Raw genomic sequence first — 18,568 nt, 5'->3', positions numbered from 1 at the left:
CATTGCTCATGTCCAAAGAGTATATGCCTCAAGCTGTACCCTGAGTCCATCATCTTTGTCAGGAAATTTCATCATGAATCTTCTGGAATTATAGTTGGTCAATGTGTTGATCAGAGTTCTTAAGTCTTTCAAAGATTTTTGTCTTTATTTTTGTTGGTTTTGTATGAATAGTTCTCTTGTTTCTGTTTGCTTCACTCTGCATCAGTTCAGACAAGTTGTCCTAAGTTTTTGTGAAACCATTTCCCTTCATCATTGTTACAACACAATAGTATTCCATTACATTCACATACCATAATTTGTTCAGCCATTCCCTAACTGATAAGTATTTGCTTGGTTTCCAGTTCTTTGCCAATACAATGAAAGGTGCTACAAATATTTTTGTACACATGGATCCTTTTCCTCTTTCTCTGAGGGTATAGAATTTATTGTGGTATCATTGGGTCAGAATATGCACAGTTTAATAAGTTTGGGGGCATAGTTCCACATTGCTTTCCAGAGTACGTAGACCTGTTCAAAGTTCCACTAGCAATTATTGATGTACCTGTTTTCCCATAGCCTCTCCAACATTTGTCATTTTTCTTTTCTTGTCAACTTTGCCAATCTGTTGGGTGTGAGGTAGAACCTTAAAATTGCTTTAATTTACATTTCTTTAGTTATTAGTGATTTGGAGCATTTTTGAAATGGCTACTGACAGCTTGGGTTTTTTTTCCTATGAAAACTGCCTGTCATTCTTTGACCATTGTGTTTTTTTGTAAATTCATCTGTCATGAGCACTGCAGTATACATGATCAAATATTCTATGAAATGATGTTTATTTGCCTTTAGATACATGATAAAATCAACTCTGCCATATTCTTTATTTATCTCTCCCAAGAGAATCTGTATTGCCCAGATCAGCCTCGTTGTTGCTGAGGGAAGCTACATAGCATTAAGAAAATTCACCTTCCTGGTCAGAGGCCTGACAAAATCTTTTGTAACCCCTTCTTATAAATTTGACACAGTCTTAAGACTTAAAGCCGGAAGTGATATCAGAGGCTGTCTTATACAATCATTTTACGGATTTGGAAACTGAATTCCAGAGATATTAAATGACTTGCCCAAGGTAAAACAAGTAGTAAGTGGAGAATTCAAAATTTCAACCCAAGTTTTCTGACCCCTAATCCAACCCTCATTTAATTGAACCATGCTATATTGTTTTGGTCCTTTTATCTGCCCCTGTGGACTATCCAATAATTTCTTCAGGGCATATTGTGTAATATGTCATATCCCCTTACTATAGTTAGCTTCATAAGGTCAAGGACTGTATGCCTAAATTTTCTATTACTCCCCCATCTAGTAGAGTGAACTACATCAGTTAAGAGATCAATGTTTATTTAATTGAATTAAATTTACTGGTTTTTAGTTCACTGCTACAAAACTCAACAAAAATAGTTTTAAATTAGCTTCAAGGATGGCAACAGAGATGTTATAATTGAATACTTTAAGGACTCATGTTTTCCTCTGTGTGAGTATTCCTTCCATTGACATAAGTCATAGCACCATTCCCCTTCTTACCTCCCAGCTTTTTTTATTTGATATTTTATTTTTTCCCAATTACATGTAAAAACCATTTTTGACATTCATTTTTTAGAATTTTTGTTTCAAATTCTATCCTTTTCTCCCTCCCCCCTCATTAAGAAGGCAAGCAATTTGATACAGATTACACTTGTGCTAGTCATGCAAAACATATTTCCATGTTAGTCCTGTTGTGAAGGAAAACATAGGCCAAAAAAAAGAAAAGAGAGTAATGACAAAGTATGCTTCAATCTGCATTCAGATTCCATCAGCTCTTTTCTCTGGAGATGGATATCATTTTTCATCATAAGTCCTTCAGAATAGTTTTGGGTCATTGTATTACTGAGAATAACTAAGTTATTCACAGTTGGTCATTATGCAATATTGCTGTTACTATGTACAATGTTCTGCTCATTTCACATTACATCAGGTCCTTTTCCTTTTTGTTTTTGATATCTTTGGGGATACAGAACTAGTAGTGGTATTGCTTGGTCAAAGGGTATACATGACTTAGCCCTTTTGGCATTGTTCCAAATTGCTCTACAGAATGGCTGAATCAGTATACCACTTCACCATCAGTGCATCCCTTCCAACATCCATCACATTGGCCAGTCTGACAGGTGTGGGGTGGTAGCTCAGAATTGTTTTAATTCGCATTTCTCTAATCAATAGTAATTTAGAGCATTTTTTCATGACTATAGATAGCTTTGATTTCTTCACCTGAAAACTGCCAGTTCATATCCTTTGACCATTTATCAGATGAGGAATGGCTCTTATTTTTACAAATTTGCCTCAGTTCTTTATGTATTTGAGAAACGAGGTCTTTATCTAAGAAACTTGCTGTAAATTTTTTTCTCAGTTATGATTACTATGTATTTCCCTCCATTCCATTTTCCCCATTTACACTACTCTTTCTCTCCTTTCAACCTTTCCATTCTCTAAAGTGTTTTAGTTCTGACCTTTACCTTCCCCAATCTACCCTCCCTTCTATCAGGCTCCCTGTCCCCTCTTATTCTCTTATTTTCTTCCTTTCCTACTTTCCTAGTATGGTAAGATACATTTCTATACCCAAATGTGTGTGTATGTTATTCCCTCTTTGAGCCAACTCTGATGAGAATAAGGTTCATACAGTGCCCCCACCCCATCTCATCTCCAAACTCTTAAGTCTTAGATGATTTTTGGATTGGCAGTAAGCAAAAAGTTAATCACCCCAAGGCTAGTCTGGTGCTATATCTTTCCATTTTATCTAAGAAAGTCCTTTTTTGACAGACAGATATAAACCACACCCTGCCAAAACCTTTCCAGTTTGATGGAACCTGCCAGAATATACATTCCACTAGCATAGTTTTCTAAAACCAAGGGCCGAAGATAGGGGCTGGTAAGCAGGGACTAGAGTGAGCTCTGTATCCGAGTCCCTCCAAAAACCTATAAAAAATGGCTCTGAACCAATTCTAGAACGGCAGAACCCACAGAACAGCAGAGGGAAGCAGGGCTCCAGCCCAGGACAGCCTGAATGGTCTCTGGGTGAGGTTTATTCCACACGGAGCTGGGAGCTGGGAACGGAGTGGAGCAGAGCCCAGCCTGAGCAGCGTGGACCATCCAGACCAGAAGCCGGGAGGAGGGGGCCCTAGCGCCCTGAATATGTGAGCCGCGGCAGTTACCAAACCCCTTGACCCACAAACACCAAAGACTGCGGAGAAGGTTAGTGGGAAAAGCTGCGGGAGTGGAAGGAGTTCACGGTTAGGCTTCCAGCCCCAGGGGCAGCGGAGGTGGGGCAGCTACAGCTGTTGTTACTTCCCGCTCCAGGCCCACCTGGTGGGAGGAATTAAGTGGCGGATCAGAGCAGGAGTGCAACAGCCTGCTGAAGATCTAAGCCCAGTCTGGACTGGGGGTTCTTGGGGAAGGAGTACTGCGGGTCTGACAGAGCTGGCACCTCCCCCCCAAACGTGGAACATAGAACTCGTTAGTCTACAAGCAGTCATACCCCACTGAAAAACTCAAGGGTCAAGTTAGTGGGTTGGGAATATGGCCAGGCAGCGAAAACACGCCCAGATTCAGTCTCAGACTTTGGATTCTTTCTTTGGTGACAAAGAAGACCAAAACATACAGCCTAAAGAAGACAACAAAGTCATAGAGCCTACAACAAAAGCCTCCAAGAAAAACATGAACTGGCCCCAGGCCATAGAAGAACTCAAAAAGGAGTTGGAAAAGCAAGTTAGAGAAGTAGAGGAAAAATTGGGAAGAGAAATGAGAAGGATGTGAGAAAACCATGAAAAACAAGTCAATGACTTGCTAAAGGAGACCCAAAAAATACTGAAAAATACACTGAAGAAAACAACACCTTAAAAAACAGACTAACTCAAATGGCAAAAGAGCTCCAAAAAGCCAATGAGGAGAAGAATGCCTTGAAAGGCAGAATTAGCCAAATGGAAAAGGAGGTCCAAAAGACCACTGAAGAAAATAATACTTTAAAAATTGGATTGAAGCAAGTGGAAGCTAGTGACTTTATGAGAAATCAGGATATTATAAAACAGAACCAAAGGAATGAAAAAATGGAAGACAATGTGAAATATCTCCTTGGAAAAACCACTGACCTGGAAAATAGATCCAGGAGAGAGAATTTAAAAATTATTGGACTACCTGAAAGCCATGATCAAAAGAAGAGCCTAGATATCATCTTTCAAGAAATTATCAAGGAGAACTGCCCTGATATTCTAGAGCCACAGGGCAAAATAGAAATTGAAAGAATCCATCGATCGCCTCCTCAAATAGATCCCAAAAAGAAATCTCCTAGGAATATTGTCGCCAAATTCCAGAGCTCCCAGATCAAGGAGAAAATACTGCAAGGAGCCAGAAAGAAACAATTTGAGTATTGTGGAAACACAATCAGAATAACCCAAGATCTGGCAGCTTCTACAGTAAGAGATCGAAGGGCTTGGAATGCACTATTCCGGAGGTCAATGGAGCTAGGATTAAAACCTAGAATCACCTACCCAGCAAAACTGAGTATCATGTTCCAAGGCAAAATATGGATTTTCAATAAAATAGAGGACTTTCAAGCTTTCTCAGTGAAAAGACCAGAACTGAATAGAAAATTTGACTTTCAAACACAAGAATCAAGAGAAGCATGAAAAGGTAATCAAGAAACGGAAATTGCAAGGGACTTACTAAAGTTGAACTGTTTTGTTTACATTCCTACATGGAAAGATGATGTGTATGATTCATGAGACCTCAGTATTAGGGTAGTTGAAGGGAATATGCATATGCATATATATATATATATGTTTATGTATATATATAAGTGAATGTGTATGTATGTATATATCTATGTGTATATGTATGTATGTGTATGTATGTGTATATATATATATGTGTGTGTGTGTGTGTGTGTGTGTGTATATATATATATGTAAAAGAGAGAGAGCAGACACAGGGTGAGTTGAAGATGAAGGGAAGATATCTAAAAGAAATAAAATGAAATTAAGGGATGAGAGAGCAACATACTGAGAGAGGGAGATAGGGAGAGATAGAATGGGGTGGATTATCTCGCATAAAGGTGGCAAGAGGAAGCAGTTCTGTGGGAGGAGGGGAGAGGGCAGGTGAGGGGGGAATGAGTGAACCTTGCTCTCATCAGATTTGGCCTGAGGGGGAATACCATACATACTCAGTTGAGTGTCTTACCCCACAGGAAAGAAGAGGGAGGAAGATAAAAAAAAAATAAAAGGGGGGGGGATGATGGAGGGGAGGGCAGATGGGGGTGGAGGTAATCAAAACAAAATTTTGGAAAGGGGACAGGGTCAAGGGAGAAAATTCAATAAAGTGGGATGGGTTGGGAAGGAGCAAAATGTAGTTAGCCTTTCACAACATGAGTATTGTGGAAGGGTTATACATAATGATACATGTGTGGCCTAGGTTGAATTGCTCAACTTCTTAGGGAGGGTGGGTGGGAAGGGAAGAGGGCAGAGAATTTGGAACTCAAAGTTTTAAAAACAGATGTTCAAAAACAAAAAAAAAAGTTTTTGCATGCAACTAAAAAATAAGATACACAGGCAATGGGGCATAGAAATTTATCTTGCCCTACAAAAAAGGAAGGGAAAAGGGGATGAGAGGGGCGGGGGGTGATAGAGGGGAGGGCTGACTAGGGAACAGGGCAACCAGAATATAAGCCATCTTGGAGTGGGGGGGAGGGTGGAAATGGGGAGAAAATTTGTAATTCAAACTGTTGTGAAAATCAATGCTGAAAACCAAATATGTTAAATAAATAAATTTAAATTTAAGAAAAAAAAAAAAACAAGGGCCACCTCCACACTAAAATGAGACGTCAAAGTAGGACTTCAGTAGAAGTTGGGTATTATACATTCCTTTAATACATTAGTGATACAGAGATAATTCATGCCTGAAAAATTTCAGTGGTGACTTTTCATATCTTCATTGTTCTGATTTGGATATTAAAGGTTAATTAGGGTGAAGGTAAATTATTTACCTAAATTTAGCCAAAAAATATAGATGATCATTTCTGGCAAGGGTAATGTAATCAATTATTTTCCTCCTTCATGCAAAATATTTCAGTGGAAAATTAAATTTAACATATTATGTGAACTTGTGCAGTTTCTAGTAGTACTTCACTGTTAGCAATATGAAAAAGAGACTCAGTTTTTTTTCATTTTAACTCAGTCACAATATTTTGCTATTCCATATGAACCAGTGACTATAGGACAGCTCTGAATTTTTCCAAGTGTCACTTTTTCTCACTTGGTTCCACCTGTACCCTAAAATATTTATGACACAACTGACCAGCATTAGATATATATTCTGTGGCTCTGATACGGTTAAGCTACCTGAACCAAAAAACACTGCTTTTATTTGTACAGTGCCCTAATTATTTGAAAAAGAAAGCTAGAACTTAGACTTATGTTTCTCCTCTGACTTCTATAGGATGTTTGAAGTTAAATCCTGCAGATTTTTTGTTCTGTTTATCATTATGAAGAAAGAAGTAAAATTAGGAAAAATATCACTACTGTTTAATATTCAGCAGTTGTTTTGGTTTTGTCTTAGTATTTTATTTATTTTAAAAAGATTATATAAAAATGTCCATGCAAAGAAGAATCACTGACATTAAATAGACTCTGTACCTACTACATGTATCTTCATTTACTATGAATTATTCATTGATTTTCTTTTATAGATCATTCCCGAGAAGTCTTGGAGCGGTTAGTGGGCCCAAACAAAATCAAACAAGTGACATGGACTGTTTATTGATGCTTACTAAAACTACAATGATTTTTGCCATTTTTCCTGGAAATGACTGTGAAGATTGACTTTCCATTTTTATTTAAGCATGTCATATTTATTTATTGTCTTTTTTTAACTATCAGATTCAAGATGACTAGTTATGTCTGCAGATATGCTAAATTTTTGCTTTGATGGTAAAACTAAACTCCTCCAAAATACAAATAATACTGTTGTCATTTCTGTTTCTTCTTTATATTTTTTAAATGTTATTACTGTTGTGACTATGACCTTTCTCATTCTTTGGGATTTTGTATTTTTTTACACATTAAAACCCTATGTAAAATATGTATAGATTTAAAATGATGGATTTTCCCTGCTGCTTCTCTTTCTTACCTAAATAATTGATGAATGACCACTAGGAGAATAAATTAAACTAATTTAATTAAATCTTTTCTAATTCCAACCTTTCTAATGGTAAGGGTCCATTTGCCAAATAGCAAATCTGATCATAAGCCATTAAAATTTTCTTTTGAACTGGTTCTTTAGCCAAACAGGAAACAAAACATTTTAGTAATAACTACATCATTTATGACATCAAACTCCCTATCATTCGGTAGAGAAGTGTGATATCAGTTTGATTCTATTCCTATCCTATGACTTGATTTATTCAGTCTTTCTTGGCTTTCTTCCTCAAATATTTGTTGTTCATTTTCTTAGAACTGATGAAGAAAATTTTTTTTAAATGGAGATACTTGAAATAAAATCATTACAATTAGGCTCAGAAGGACTGAATGAAGTAATGCCTCAAAGATTTCTGATCTGCTTCATGTTTACTTTTCTAGAAAGTAGAAAATACCTTATTTATTTTTGTCTCCTACTTATTGAAAAATATTTTAGACCCTTATTTGGGACAGAATAAGGTAGAGAAGCTCTGTAAGAATATCTCAGAAAATAAATTGATGCTGCTGTTTATAGCAGTGGATGCAACTACCAGAGTATAGGAAAGGTAAGCCTTCAGCAAAACTGTCTAAGGAGAAGATTCAGGGACAGTGGTGATTAACCTTTCATTCTGGTGTACTTAATCCTACAAGAATTTGAGCACTAGTCAACAGATGAATTGCCACTTTCTCTTCTAAACCTAATTTACCAAAAACAACAACCCTGGGGAAAAAAAAAGAAAAACCAAATGACACCATGATTTAGGAGGAAATTTGAACTTCAGGTTAGACTTGTTTTTCAGTATTATTAATGCCACTTCAGAATTATGGCTCTTGATGACAAGTTATCTTTTACCTGTTTTTTTTTATACTCCACTAATACAGATCAGAAGTGAACTCAATAAACTAAGCTACTGAAGAAGGTGAACTGAATTCACTGTGTTTTAACTACAGAGCTAAAACTTAAAGGTTTGAAATATTTCCTGTTTGAAGTGATTCCCTTTTACTTAGAAATTTATTTTGGGCCCCCTCACATTCAGAAAGATACCTTTTTCTTTCCAGAGAAAAAGGTAAGCCTTTTATTAAACAACATTCAGCTATAAATAAGAAATGTCATTATGTGGTTATATACTGCAAATCTAGTTTCCAGATAATAAAATATAAACCTTATGTCTCTTTAAATTGAAGTATCTAGATCAGATGTGATCACAAATCTTTTCTTAGTTATTGAGGTATTGAAAAGGCATTATGAACTAATTTATCCTAATGACCTGAAAGTGGGACTCTGTATGTGTACATATTTAGATAAGCATTTTTCCTTAAGAAGGAGGCTTTATGGAACTCTGTTCTTTAAACATAAAACTTCTATAATATGTCAAGATCTTTTCTGTTTCACTTAAGTATAAAATGTTATAAATTTTTGTGTCAGATTGTGTGTCAGAGGTGGGGAGAGGTTGAGTGGAGAGAGTGGTAGTATATGGTACAAAGTTGTAATACATGTTTTAGTGGAAAGGATTTATATTCAGCATTATTTCTGGTTACTCTGTATATTCACCACTGGTTGCTTTATAAATCCTATTTGTTGACATTGTGCATATGTGACCATTACAAAAATAATGTCTTTGTACAAATATTTTTTTTTCCTGAGCTTGGTATTGTTCTGAAAGTTAAAACAATAAAATTTAATATCAAATATACAGCAAAGCCTACATTTTATTGTTAGGTAATTTGTGTAACCACTTCTAAGCAATTAAAATCATTCACAAGACACCTTACACTTTTGAAAGGAACGCAAAAGATATTTGGGTTTAATTTTATATTTTTTTTCCTAAAGTTGTCTGAGGTCTACAGCTTTGTAATTTAGTTTTCCAGGAAAGTTAATGATCATTTTATTCATTAAAAAATATTTTGTACTTTATTGAAAGAATTATACAGTTAGGGTAGAAGATAAAATACCTCATAGTTAACAAAATCAGATCTTTTGTGGGTAGGGAAAGCACTGTGAAGAATTATTGACCCTTATTCAACAGTGTTTCTTTTTCTACTACCAGAAACACCAAATTTGAGCCCTTCTGTTGCCACATGTGCATTACACTTCAAACTCTCATGAACAATAATACTTTATAAACTTTGTTGAAAACTTATACTCTTGGCCTTTGACTCCTGTTGTTTGGACTCCCAGTTTAATTTTCCAATTTCCAATTCTTTTATTACCAAACTAGCCACATTACCTTCATTCCCTATGTGGTTCCTTAGTGACTTTCTTTGGTAAATACTCCCATTCTTAACTAGATGACAGCCTCAACCTCATACTGGCACCACATACTGAAATGAAACCTAAGATTGTTCTGCCAACATTATCAGTTGTCAATAATGTCAAAGTCATGATAAATTTACTAATAAAAATAATGGAATGATAATTCTAAAAAAAGTTGTACTGAAATAATTTCTGAAGAATAGTTATATTGAAATAAGTTCTGAGAAATAGTTGCAATGTATTTGAATTATTTTTAAATACCCATAGAAACTACTACACTGTTATCTATACAAAAAAGAATGCCACTGTGGTCTTCTCATCTTTTTTGAAATTGATTTTTCATTTGATTTTCGGTTCCTGAGCCTCTCTCTCCCCGTAACCTTTCCTCAACCATGAGAAAGCAAGAAATATAAAACCAAGTAAAAATCTGAAATCCTGGAAAACAAAGTTCCACATTAGCCATATTCTGAAAAATAAAAAAGAAATTGAAACAGAAAAAAATATGCTTCAAACTGCCCTCTGGACCCATGAATTCTCTATCTGGAAGTGAATAGCATGAGTCCTTTGGAATTCTGATGGTCATTCTGTTGAACTTTACTAAGTCTTTCACAATTGATAATCTTTATAATACTGCTGTTAATGTGTAAATGGTTCTGGTTCTCAGTTTATTTTGTGTCAGTTCATACAAGTGTTCTCAGGTCATTTTAAAACCATCCCCTTCCTCATTTCTTATATCTCAATAACATTCCTTCACATTCATACAGCATAACTTCTCTGACCATTCCTCAATTGATGGGTATCCCCTAAGTTTCTAATTCTTTGCCACCATAAAAAGAGCTGCTATAAATGTTCTTTTAAACATATAGGTCATTTTCCTGTTATCTCTTTGGGGTACAGACAATATTGGTGGGTCAAAGAGTATACACAGTTTAATAACTTTTGGGACACATTTCCAAATTGCTTGCAGAATGGTTGGACTAATTTACAGCTCCACTGACAGTGCATTAATATGCCTATATTTCCACATCCCTTCTAGCTTTTGGCATTTTCCTTTTCTGTCTTCCTAGCCAGTCTGATGGATGTGAAGTGGCACCTCAGAATTGTTTTAATTTGCATTTCTCCATTTATTAGTCACTTAGACCAGTTTTTCATATGACTATTGATAGCTTTTATTTCTTCCTCTGAAAACTGCCTGTTCCTATCCTCTGACAATTTATCAGTTGGGGAATGGCTCTTATTCTTAGAAATTTGGCTGAGTTCCATTTTTGTATTTGAGAAACCTGACCTTTATTAGAGAAAATTGCTACAAAGATTTTTTTGTCAGTTTCCTGCTTTTTCTAATTTTAGCTACATTGGTTTTCTTTGTGCAAAACCGTTCCGTTTTTTTCCCCATGAACCTCTATTTCTTGTTTGGTCATTAACGCTTCTCCTTTCCATAGATCTGATTTCTTTCATGTTCTACTAATTTGTTTACTATATTACCCTTTATGTCTAAATCATGTACCCATTTCAAGCTTATTTGGTATATGGGGTGAGAAGTCTATGCCTTTCTGTACTCTCGATAGCAGACTACCTATATACACATGCCCTGGAAGCTTTTATTTTCCTCTATTAATAAATTACTTCAAGGACTCTCTCACATGGGTTCGTTTCAACCCAACAGGAAAGATAATGAGTTCAGCTTTGGATATGCTGAATTAAAGATGTTTACAGGACATCCAGTTCAAGATGTCTAGTAGGCAGCTGGAAATACAAGACTAGAGGTCAACAGAAAGGTTAGATGTGGGAATCATCGGCATAGAGATGATAACTGAATCACGGCAGCTGATGAAATCACCAAATAAACTAGACGAAGAAGAGAAAAGGGCTCAGGAACTCTGTGGAATATACATGGTTAGCAAGTGTGACCTCAGTGCAAAATTAGCAAAGCAGACTAAGGAGTGGTCAGGGAGGAAAAGAAACTAGGAGTGAGCAGTATCACTAAAACCTAGAGAGAAGAAAGCATCAAGGAGAAGAGGGAGACTGATAGTATCAAAGGCTATAGCCTTGATTTTGCATGTCTTGCCATTTTTACTAGAAGGAAGCAGCTTTCCTGTTAGGAAGGATGAAAACAGAAAAGGCCATTAGATCTGCACTTAAGAGATCATTAGCAACTTAGGAGAGAACAATTTCAGTTGAATTATAAAGTCAGAAGCCACACTGTAGAGAGTTAAGAGAGAAGAAAGGATTCAACAAGGGTAAAGTGAGAAAGGAGAGCTGTTTTTTCTTTCTTTTTTCCTTTTCCTGGGAGAGGATAAGGGGAAACATACTAGAAAATGAAGGTAATATAAAAATGAAAAATACCAATAAAATGACTTTTTAAAACTCTGAAAACTCCAATATATGAGTATAATTTTTAATTTCAAAATGATATTACCAATCAGGAAACAGAATGATTATATAACTACCATGAATGGAAATGCAAGTATGTAAAAAGAGAAAAACAATCCTCACAGACCTTTAAAGTTACCTCTTTTCAAAACATGATTCATAAATTGCTTACTGACAGAGAAGTAGTGTACATGAAGGTAACACTCAATGTATATGTATGTGTATGTGTGTGTATCCCTTTGGAAAGGAAATTGAGAACTCAGAATTGTAAATCCCAGACAGTGCTTGTTGTCACACTATTGTTTCCTTCCTCGGTGAGCTCTGGAAGTGAGTATGTTACTACCTTCTGTAAGTGATTCTGAATGCTGTGTCCACAGAATTGTGGTCTTCCCGGATCACCAAGTAGCACTTTTGTTCCATGAGTCCAAATGGATTTCCTCAACCACTGAAGAAGTCTATCTGAAAGGTCTTCATCATAAAACATATCTCCTAGGACAATGAGTTCCCACTTATCCGGTTCTGAGTCCAAGATGTTTTCAGTTAAAATGGGAAGGGGATCCAGTTTATTTAATGTGCAGTTCAACAAAGTAGCTACACCTGCAACTAAGAAAAAATACACAGTTAGTTGCTAAGTACCATGCAATTTTAATTCTTTATTATGTTATTCCACTTAGGAGTAGATGAATCATTTGAACATTCAGACAACCTACTTGAATTGTGTTTCCCTTTTGGTTCTGAGTAGTGTTTATAGGTAAAAAGGTCTAGAGGTTGCTAACAGATCCTTCTTTTGGCATATTAACAATGGAGAAGAAAATAAATATTGCTTAAATGAACATACTTCATACCTTACTCAGTAATAATTCCAATATTAAGGTTAATTACTACTATCTTCCCTCTTCAGGGGCATTTCTATATTTAAGGAAGCTAAATCTCTATGTAAGTAGTAAGCCATATATCTTTGTAGACTGTTTCCTCTGATTTTATTACATTGTGTAATGTATGTATGTCTCATTGTGTGTGAAGCAAGAAGGGGAGTAGTAAGAGATGACATCGGGAAGAGAAGAAGAGTCAATGTGGATTCTGAATTTCCAGGTTCTAGAAGTTTCAGTAGAGTAGAGGAGGCCTAAGCTTATACATGAGGAAAAGGCAAAAGTAAAACCAAAGACTGGGGTCCCCCAAGAAAAATTTCAGCAGTTTCAGTTTTTTCTGTACTTTCTAGTATACAGGTCTTTAAAGTTAGCTGCTTTCAAAACATGATTCACAAATTGCCAACTGATAGAGAAATAGGGTATAGGAAGGCAAAATTCTGTGTGTGTGTTTGTGTGTCCCTTTGAGAAGTAAACTGAGAACTCAGGGTTGGAAATTCCAGACAGTGCTTGTCAGACTACTGTTTCACCCTCTTAGTGGATTCTAGAAGAGAATACTCAGGTCCACTGGCTGGACTCGGTTACAGAGGTAATCCTTGATTTTGCATGCCTTGCCATTTTTACTAGAAGTGTCTTTAATCATTAATAAGAAATCAAACCTAAAAGATAATGTGGGAGTGTGGGTAATTCAACTCAAATTAAGCAGACTTTTAATATTTAAAGGCATGCTTGAGCATTACAGGGGTTATTTAATCACATTTATTTGATTTCCTAAAGAATTTCAATCCATTCAAGAGAGTAAAGGCTTCCTGACAAGGACATGAAGACTGTGAGAGAGAACTTTTAGAGATGAAAATGAATTGAATTATTCTCTAGCCACTTCTACCCACCTCTATCCCTTAGCCTCGACCTTTCAGAAGGAAGAAAATAGAGTACGAAATATGGAGAAAGAGGGAAAAGAGAAAGAAGTAATTTCATGACTTCTGGCAAAGATGGTATAGTTCTAGCTAAGCCTGGATTCCCTCAGAAATGCCACAACAAAGATTTAAAAAGGCACTAAATGAAACAACTTTTTAAAAAAGAGAAAACAAGAAATACCAGTAAGCTCTCTTGCCTCTCTAGGATTGCACAGGAGGATAGCCTGAAGCCTAGGTACTCTGGTTGGGAACATGTGAGACACTCCCAGACAAGATAGTTTCATTTCCCATATACCTACTTCAAAAACAACAGCAAAAAAAACTGCATAAAACTGAATAATGATCAAGAAAACCAATGAGATGTGATGGAATCCTAATAAAGCTACCCCCCAGCGCCAATATTCTAAAATCTTATAGGCCTCACAGAATAATAGCCATGTCCAGCTTTAACTACATGATCTGGATTTAACCATACTACAGCCCCCCAGACTCAATCATAGGCCTCACTGAACAGCAGGCCCACAGCCCCTAGATAGCCCCTGCCCCCAGACTCAATACAGATACTGCCCCTACCTAGCCACTCCCCACTCAACTCAATACCCTATCTTCCTAATATATGCCTCACTAGAACAACAGATGTGTCCATGAACTCATATTTCTCACCAGAACAGCAGATGTGTCCATGTGATGGGATCCCAGACTGCCTCTAGTTAGCCACCGCCCCCAGACCCATTCCTCATATTTCCCACAGAAACAAATGGTGTGTCCATGCACTCAACCACAACCACATCCATCTAATCCCAGATAGGACCATAATAGCCAATTAGAAAGCAGCACCACCAGGATGCCCAAGCAGGATGTGGACCCCAAAACAACAGAAAGAACTTTCCCTAAGTAGGCACCTGTGCAGTAATAACAAAAGCTGTCCTTTCGGTGAACTTATGATGTAGAGAGGCTTATTATATTATCATACATACAAACCCCACCCCAGTTTCTCTATATGCATTATGGGTAATCACATGAGCAATTCCATCCAGGCTGGGACCCCTCCCTCATTACCTAATCCCTTAACAAAACCCTCCCTGTTACCTACCAGGGGTGGGGAACCTGTAGCCTCAAGGCTACTCCGTGGACTTCTAGGTCTTTTTGACTAAGTCCAGGTTTTACAGAACAAATCCTTTTGTCACCCCTGATCCCTTAACAAACCCCTCTTGCCTTTTTAATATTCATAATTTCTGTTGTGTAATCAGCATCATTATAAAATTGCCAGTGTTATCTTACTAAATTGCTGGTTCCTCCTGGAACTCAGCCTGTTGGAGGCATCATTCCCAATAAATGCCTATACTTGGTTTAGAGGTGGTCTGACTGAATTCTTTGAGGCGGCAACCCCCACAACAAACCATAAAACCACAATAGAAGTACAAGTAACTTTTCCCACTCCAGAACTACACAAAAGTCCACCCAGAAGCCCCTGAACTGTAAGAATGGAGACCAACAGCAAATCCAGTACTAGCTCAAGTAAACAATATGGCAGCCTCTCATCATGACCAGATATGGATTAGAGGTTCTTGTTATCTACAAGACTCTATGTATTGAATCAGCTAGAGTAAAGGGATCCTCCAAGAAAGTCCCATAGTAGTTGGAAACCCACATTAGGGACCTTCCAAGTGACTGAGGATTTGTAGCTGCCACACCAGGATAACCCAAGCCCAGGGGCTCCAACATCTCACAATACTAGACTGAAATGCCATACATCTATGAAGATAAAGCACTCTAAATCTCAAAGATCCAAAGGGGATCTAACCCCTGGAGTCAGAAGTCAGCAAAGGAACCCAAGTGACTCATGTCAAGACCAAGCAGGGTCAACCATCCCACTCAAAACTGCAGCAGGGAAACAGAGCCTGGACAGGGCACAAAGCTCCAATTTAGTTAACTGAGGCTAGAGAGCTGATTAAAAAGGAGACAATGACTATCATAAATAATTATTATGGATCCTGATATCCTGAAAATTCCAACCCAGTAAGACAGTATAACTTCATGATAACTGTAAATAGTGATTCAAAGAAAAAAAATTGATTTTCCACAAGGACAACATGAATACCTTCAAGAAATGAAGCAAGAGATAGGATAACTTAGAATACAAAGTGGTAAATCATTTTAAAAAATGGTTTTTGACTGATATCTTTATTTTTACATTGCCTATTTATCCCCCTTTATCCTTCTCCCAGAAAGCAATATCTAATAATTTTTCAAAAAAAAAAAAGAGGGAAAAGGGGGAAAATTAATTGACTGACACATTGAAAAAAATCTGTTACTACTGCAATGTTCCAAATTCACAGACCCCAAGCTCTGCAAAGGAGGAAGGGGTATATCATCTTATTTCTCATCTTCAGGCCACACTTGTACTTTATACTTTGACAACATTCAGGTTTATTCAGGTTCATTCCATTTACAATACTGTAGTCACTGTATATACTGTTTTTCTGGCCCTACTTAGAAAGTGGCAGGCCTTACTCAAGTAATGAACTCCCTAACAACTATAAGTCAATGATTCCATGAGACAGCAAGAAATATAAGAACAAAATCAAAAGATTCTTTTTAAATCAAAGAAAGTATAACGTATCTGATATAGAAAACAACTGACTTTGAAATCAGCTCAAGAAGAGATAATTTAAGAATTACTAGATTCCCTGAAAACCATGAATTTAAAAAGATCTGGACACTATATTTCAAAATGAAAACTGCCAGATCTATTAGAAACAGAGAACAAAATATAGACTTTATTGATCACCTCCTGAAAAGAACCTCAAAAAGAAAAAGCCCCAGGAATGTCATAGCCAAAATCCAGAGCTGGTAGGTCAAAGAAAAAATACTGTAAGCATCCAGAAAGGAATTAAAATGCCAAGGAACCATAGTCAGGATCACACAAAAACTGGTAGCTTATACATAAACTAGAGAATATCTTAGAAGGGATATTCCAAAAGGCAAAAGATATAGTCTTCCAATAATAGCAGGAGAAAAAAAATGTTCCTAGTGAATCACTGCCTATGTGAGACACAGATGGTCAGTCAGAAGGCCTGAGGTCTCCAATATCCTATTGGGGCCTGTTGCAACAAGAAACAGCATCAACCTCCAACTGATGACTGACTGAAAGAAGGAAACAAGGCTGTGCTTGCACTGAGCCATAATAAGATAAAGGCAGACACCAGACAGTGAGGCAAATAGTGGACCCTAGTTCCACCTCTGGATCCAGTTCACTATCCCGTTTTTCCACACATAATATCCTAAACTATGGCAAGGCAGTGGCAATGGCATCCAGACTTCAAGCAATCCAAGAGTGAGAGAGAGTGGAGCCTGGCCCTAGCACAAAGTTCCAATCCAGAAGAGATGGAAACATGAGTCTATGGAAGACAACTCATAGAATCTGTGATTGAGGGAGCTTAGTGGCCTTCAGTCCAACTAGAACACAAAAGGAATCTCCACTATATAATATACTTAACAAGTGGTCACCCAGCCTCTGCTTAAAGATCTCTACAGCAGGAGGACTGATCACCTTTTAACAGAGCCCATTCAACTTTTGTACGGTTCTGATCGATAGTTTTTCCTGGCATATAGTCTAAATTTCGCTCTTTGAAACTTCATACCCATTGTTTCTGTTTCTGTCCTCTGGGAACAAACAGCAAAAAGCCTAATCCTTCCTACTCATGATAGCCCTTCATAACCTTAAAGACAATTATTCTGTACTGCCTGAATATTATCTTCTTCAGGCTAAATATGCCCAGTTCATCCAATCAATCACTCTATGACACGGACTCAATGCCAGTTAGCATCCTGTTGCTCTCCCCTGGTTACAGTCCATCCTATCATTGTCCTTATTAAACTGTGGTACCTAGATCTGCGCATAATATCCCAGATGAGGTATGACAAGGGCAGAGTAAAGGGAAGCTATCATCTCCCTCTCTTAGTACAGCTCAAGGTTGCATTAGCTCGTTTGACTGCCATATCCTACCACTGACATACTGAGCTATCACTAAAACCCCCAGATCTTTTTCAAAACAACTGCAGTCTACATAACTATGCCTCTTCCAGCTTGTACTTGTGAGTCAAATTTCTGTACTTAAATGTAAGACTTTATGTTTATCCCTATTGAATTCCTTCTTATTAGATTCAGTCTAATGCTTAGAGTGTGAAGAAGCACTGAGTCTTGTGACCTCGTCCAAAAGGAAGTTCAGCCTATACTTGAAACACGGACAACAGTTACCCTTAGGGTTAGGTGTTAGGCAGCTGTTCACAAATATCATTTTTAATAACTTAACAACTCTACTCAACCTCCTTCTCTTACTCTTCACAACTCCATAGCCATACCCACCTCCCCTCAGCCTTATGCTTAGTTTTAGATATGCTTGTCACATCATTTATTCCTATGATTTCTAGTGTTTTTAACATAATACTAATCCTAATATACTTTGCTTTGTATATATTTGCTTACATGCTGTCTTCCCCATTAGATTTTAAGTTCCTTGAAAACAGGGACTTTCTTTTGCCTGTTTTGTAGCCCCAGTGCTTAACACAGTGCCTATTCACTTGATAGTGAGAGTTTAATAAATATTTATTGACTGATTAATAGGTGGTTGTATTTTGTCAAAAGCCTTTTCTTTATATAGTGGTATAACCATGTAATTTCTATTTGTTATTAGTATAGTATATTATGGCTAAAATTTTCCTAAAATTGAACTAAACCCTATATTCGTGGTTTAAATTCAACCTATCTTAGTAATGTTTCTGTAGCTTAACTGATAATATTGTGTCAAACATTTATTTTTGCATTGATATACATTAGGAATATTGATCTATACTTTTATTTCTCTACTTTGTTTCTCCCAAGTTTGGTATCAAAATTATATGGATTCTATGATAAGCATATCATAGAATGAA

The 18,568-nt window shown here is 36.8% G+C and overlaps 2 protein-coding genes across 2 annotated transcripts in view; one reads left to right on the top strand and one right to left on the bottom strand.

Annotated features, from left to right (window-relative positions):
• The window catches only part of AMN1 (antagonist of mitotic exit network 1 homolog), a 106,370-nt gene extending 97,287 nt beyond the window's left edge, over nucleotides 1–9,083 (top strand). The window contains exon 7 of the mRNA XM_036759679.1: nucleotides 6,740–9,083. Within this exon, the coding sequence (XP_036615574.1) occupies nucleotides 6,740–6,813 (74 nt within the window). The 3' untranslated portion in view covers nucleotides 6,814–9,083. The remainder of the gene's footprint in view (nucleotides 1–6,739) is intronic.
• A 2,764-nt stretch (nucleotides 9,084–11,847) lies between these two features.
• Nucleotides 11,848–18,568, bottom strand: part of ETFBKMT (electron transfer flavoprotein subunit beta lysine methyltransferase) — a 37,723-nt gene continuing 31,002 nt past the window's right edge. The window contains exon 4 of the mRNA XM_036759678.1: nucleotides 11,848–12,453. Within this exon, the coding sequence (XP_036615573.1) occupies nucleotides 12,110–12,453 (344 nt within the window). The 3' untranslated portion in view covers nucleotides 11,848–12,109. The remainder of the gene's footprint in view (nucleotides 12,454–18,568) is intronic.

This window comes from Trichosurus vulpecula, chromosome 5, assembly GCF_011100635.1.
Source record: "Trichosurus vulpecula isolate mTriVul1 chromosome 5, mTriVul1.pri, whole genome shotgun sequence".
In the NCBI taxonomy this organism is placed as follows: domain Eukaryota; kingdom Metazoa; phylum Chordata; class Mammalia; order Diprotodontia; family Phalangeridae; genus Trichosurus; species Trichosurus vulpecula.
The sequence above is the reverse complement of the archived record's forward strand: the minus strand, read 5'-3'. Positions and strand labels throughout refer to the sequence as shown.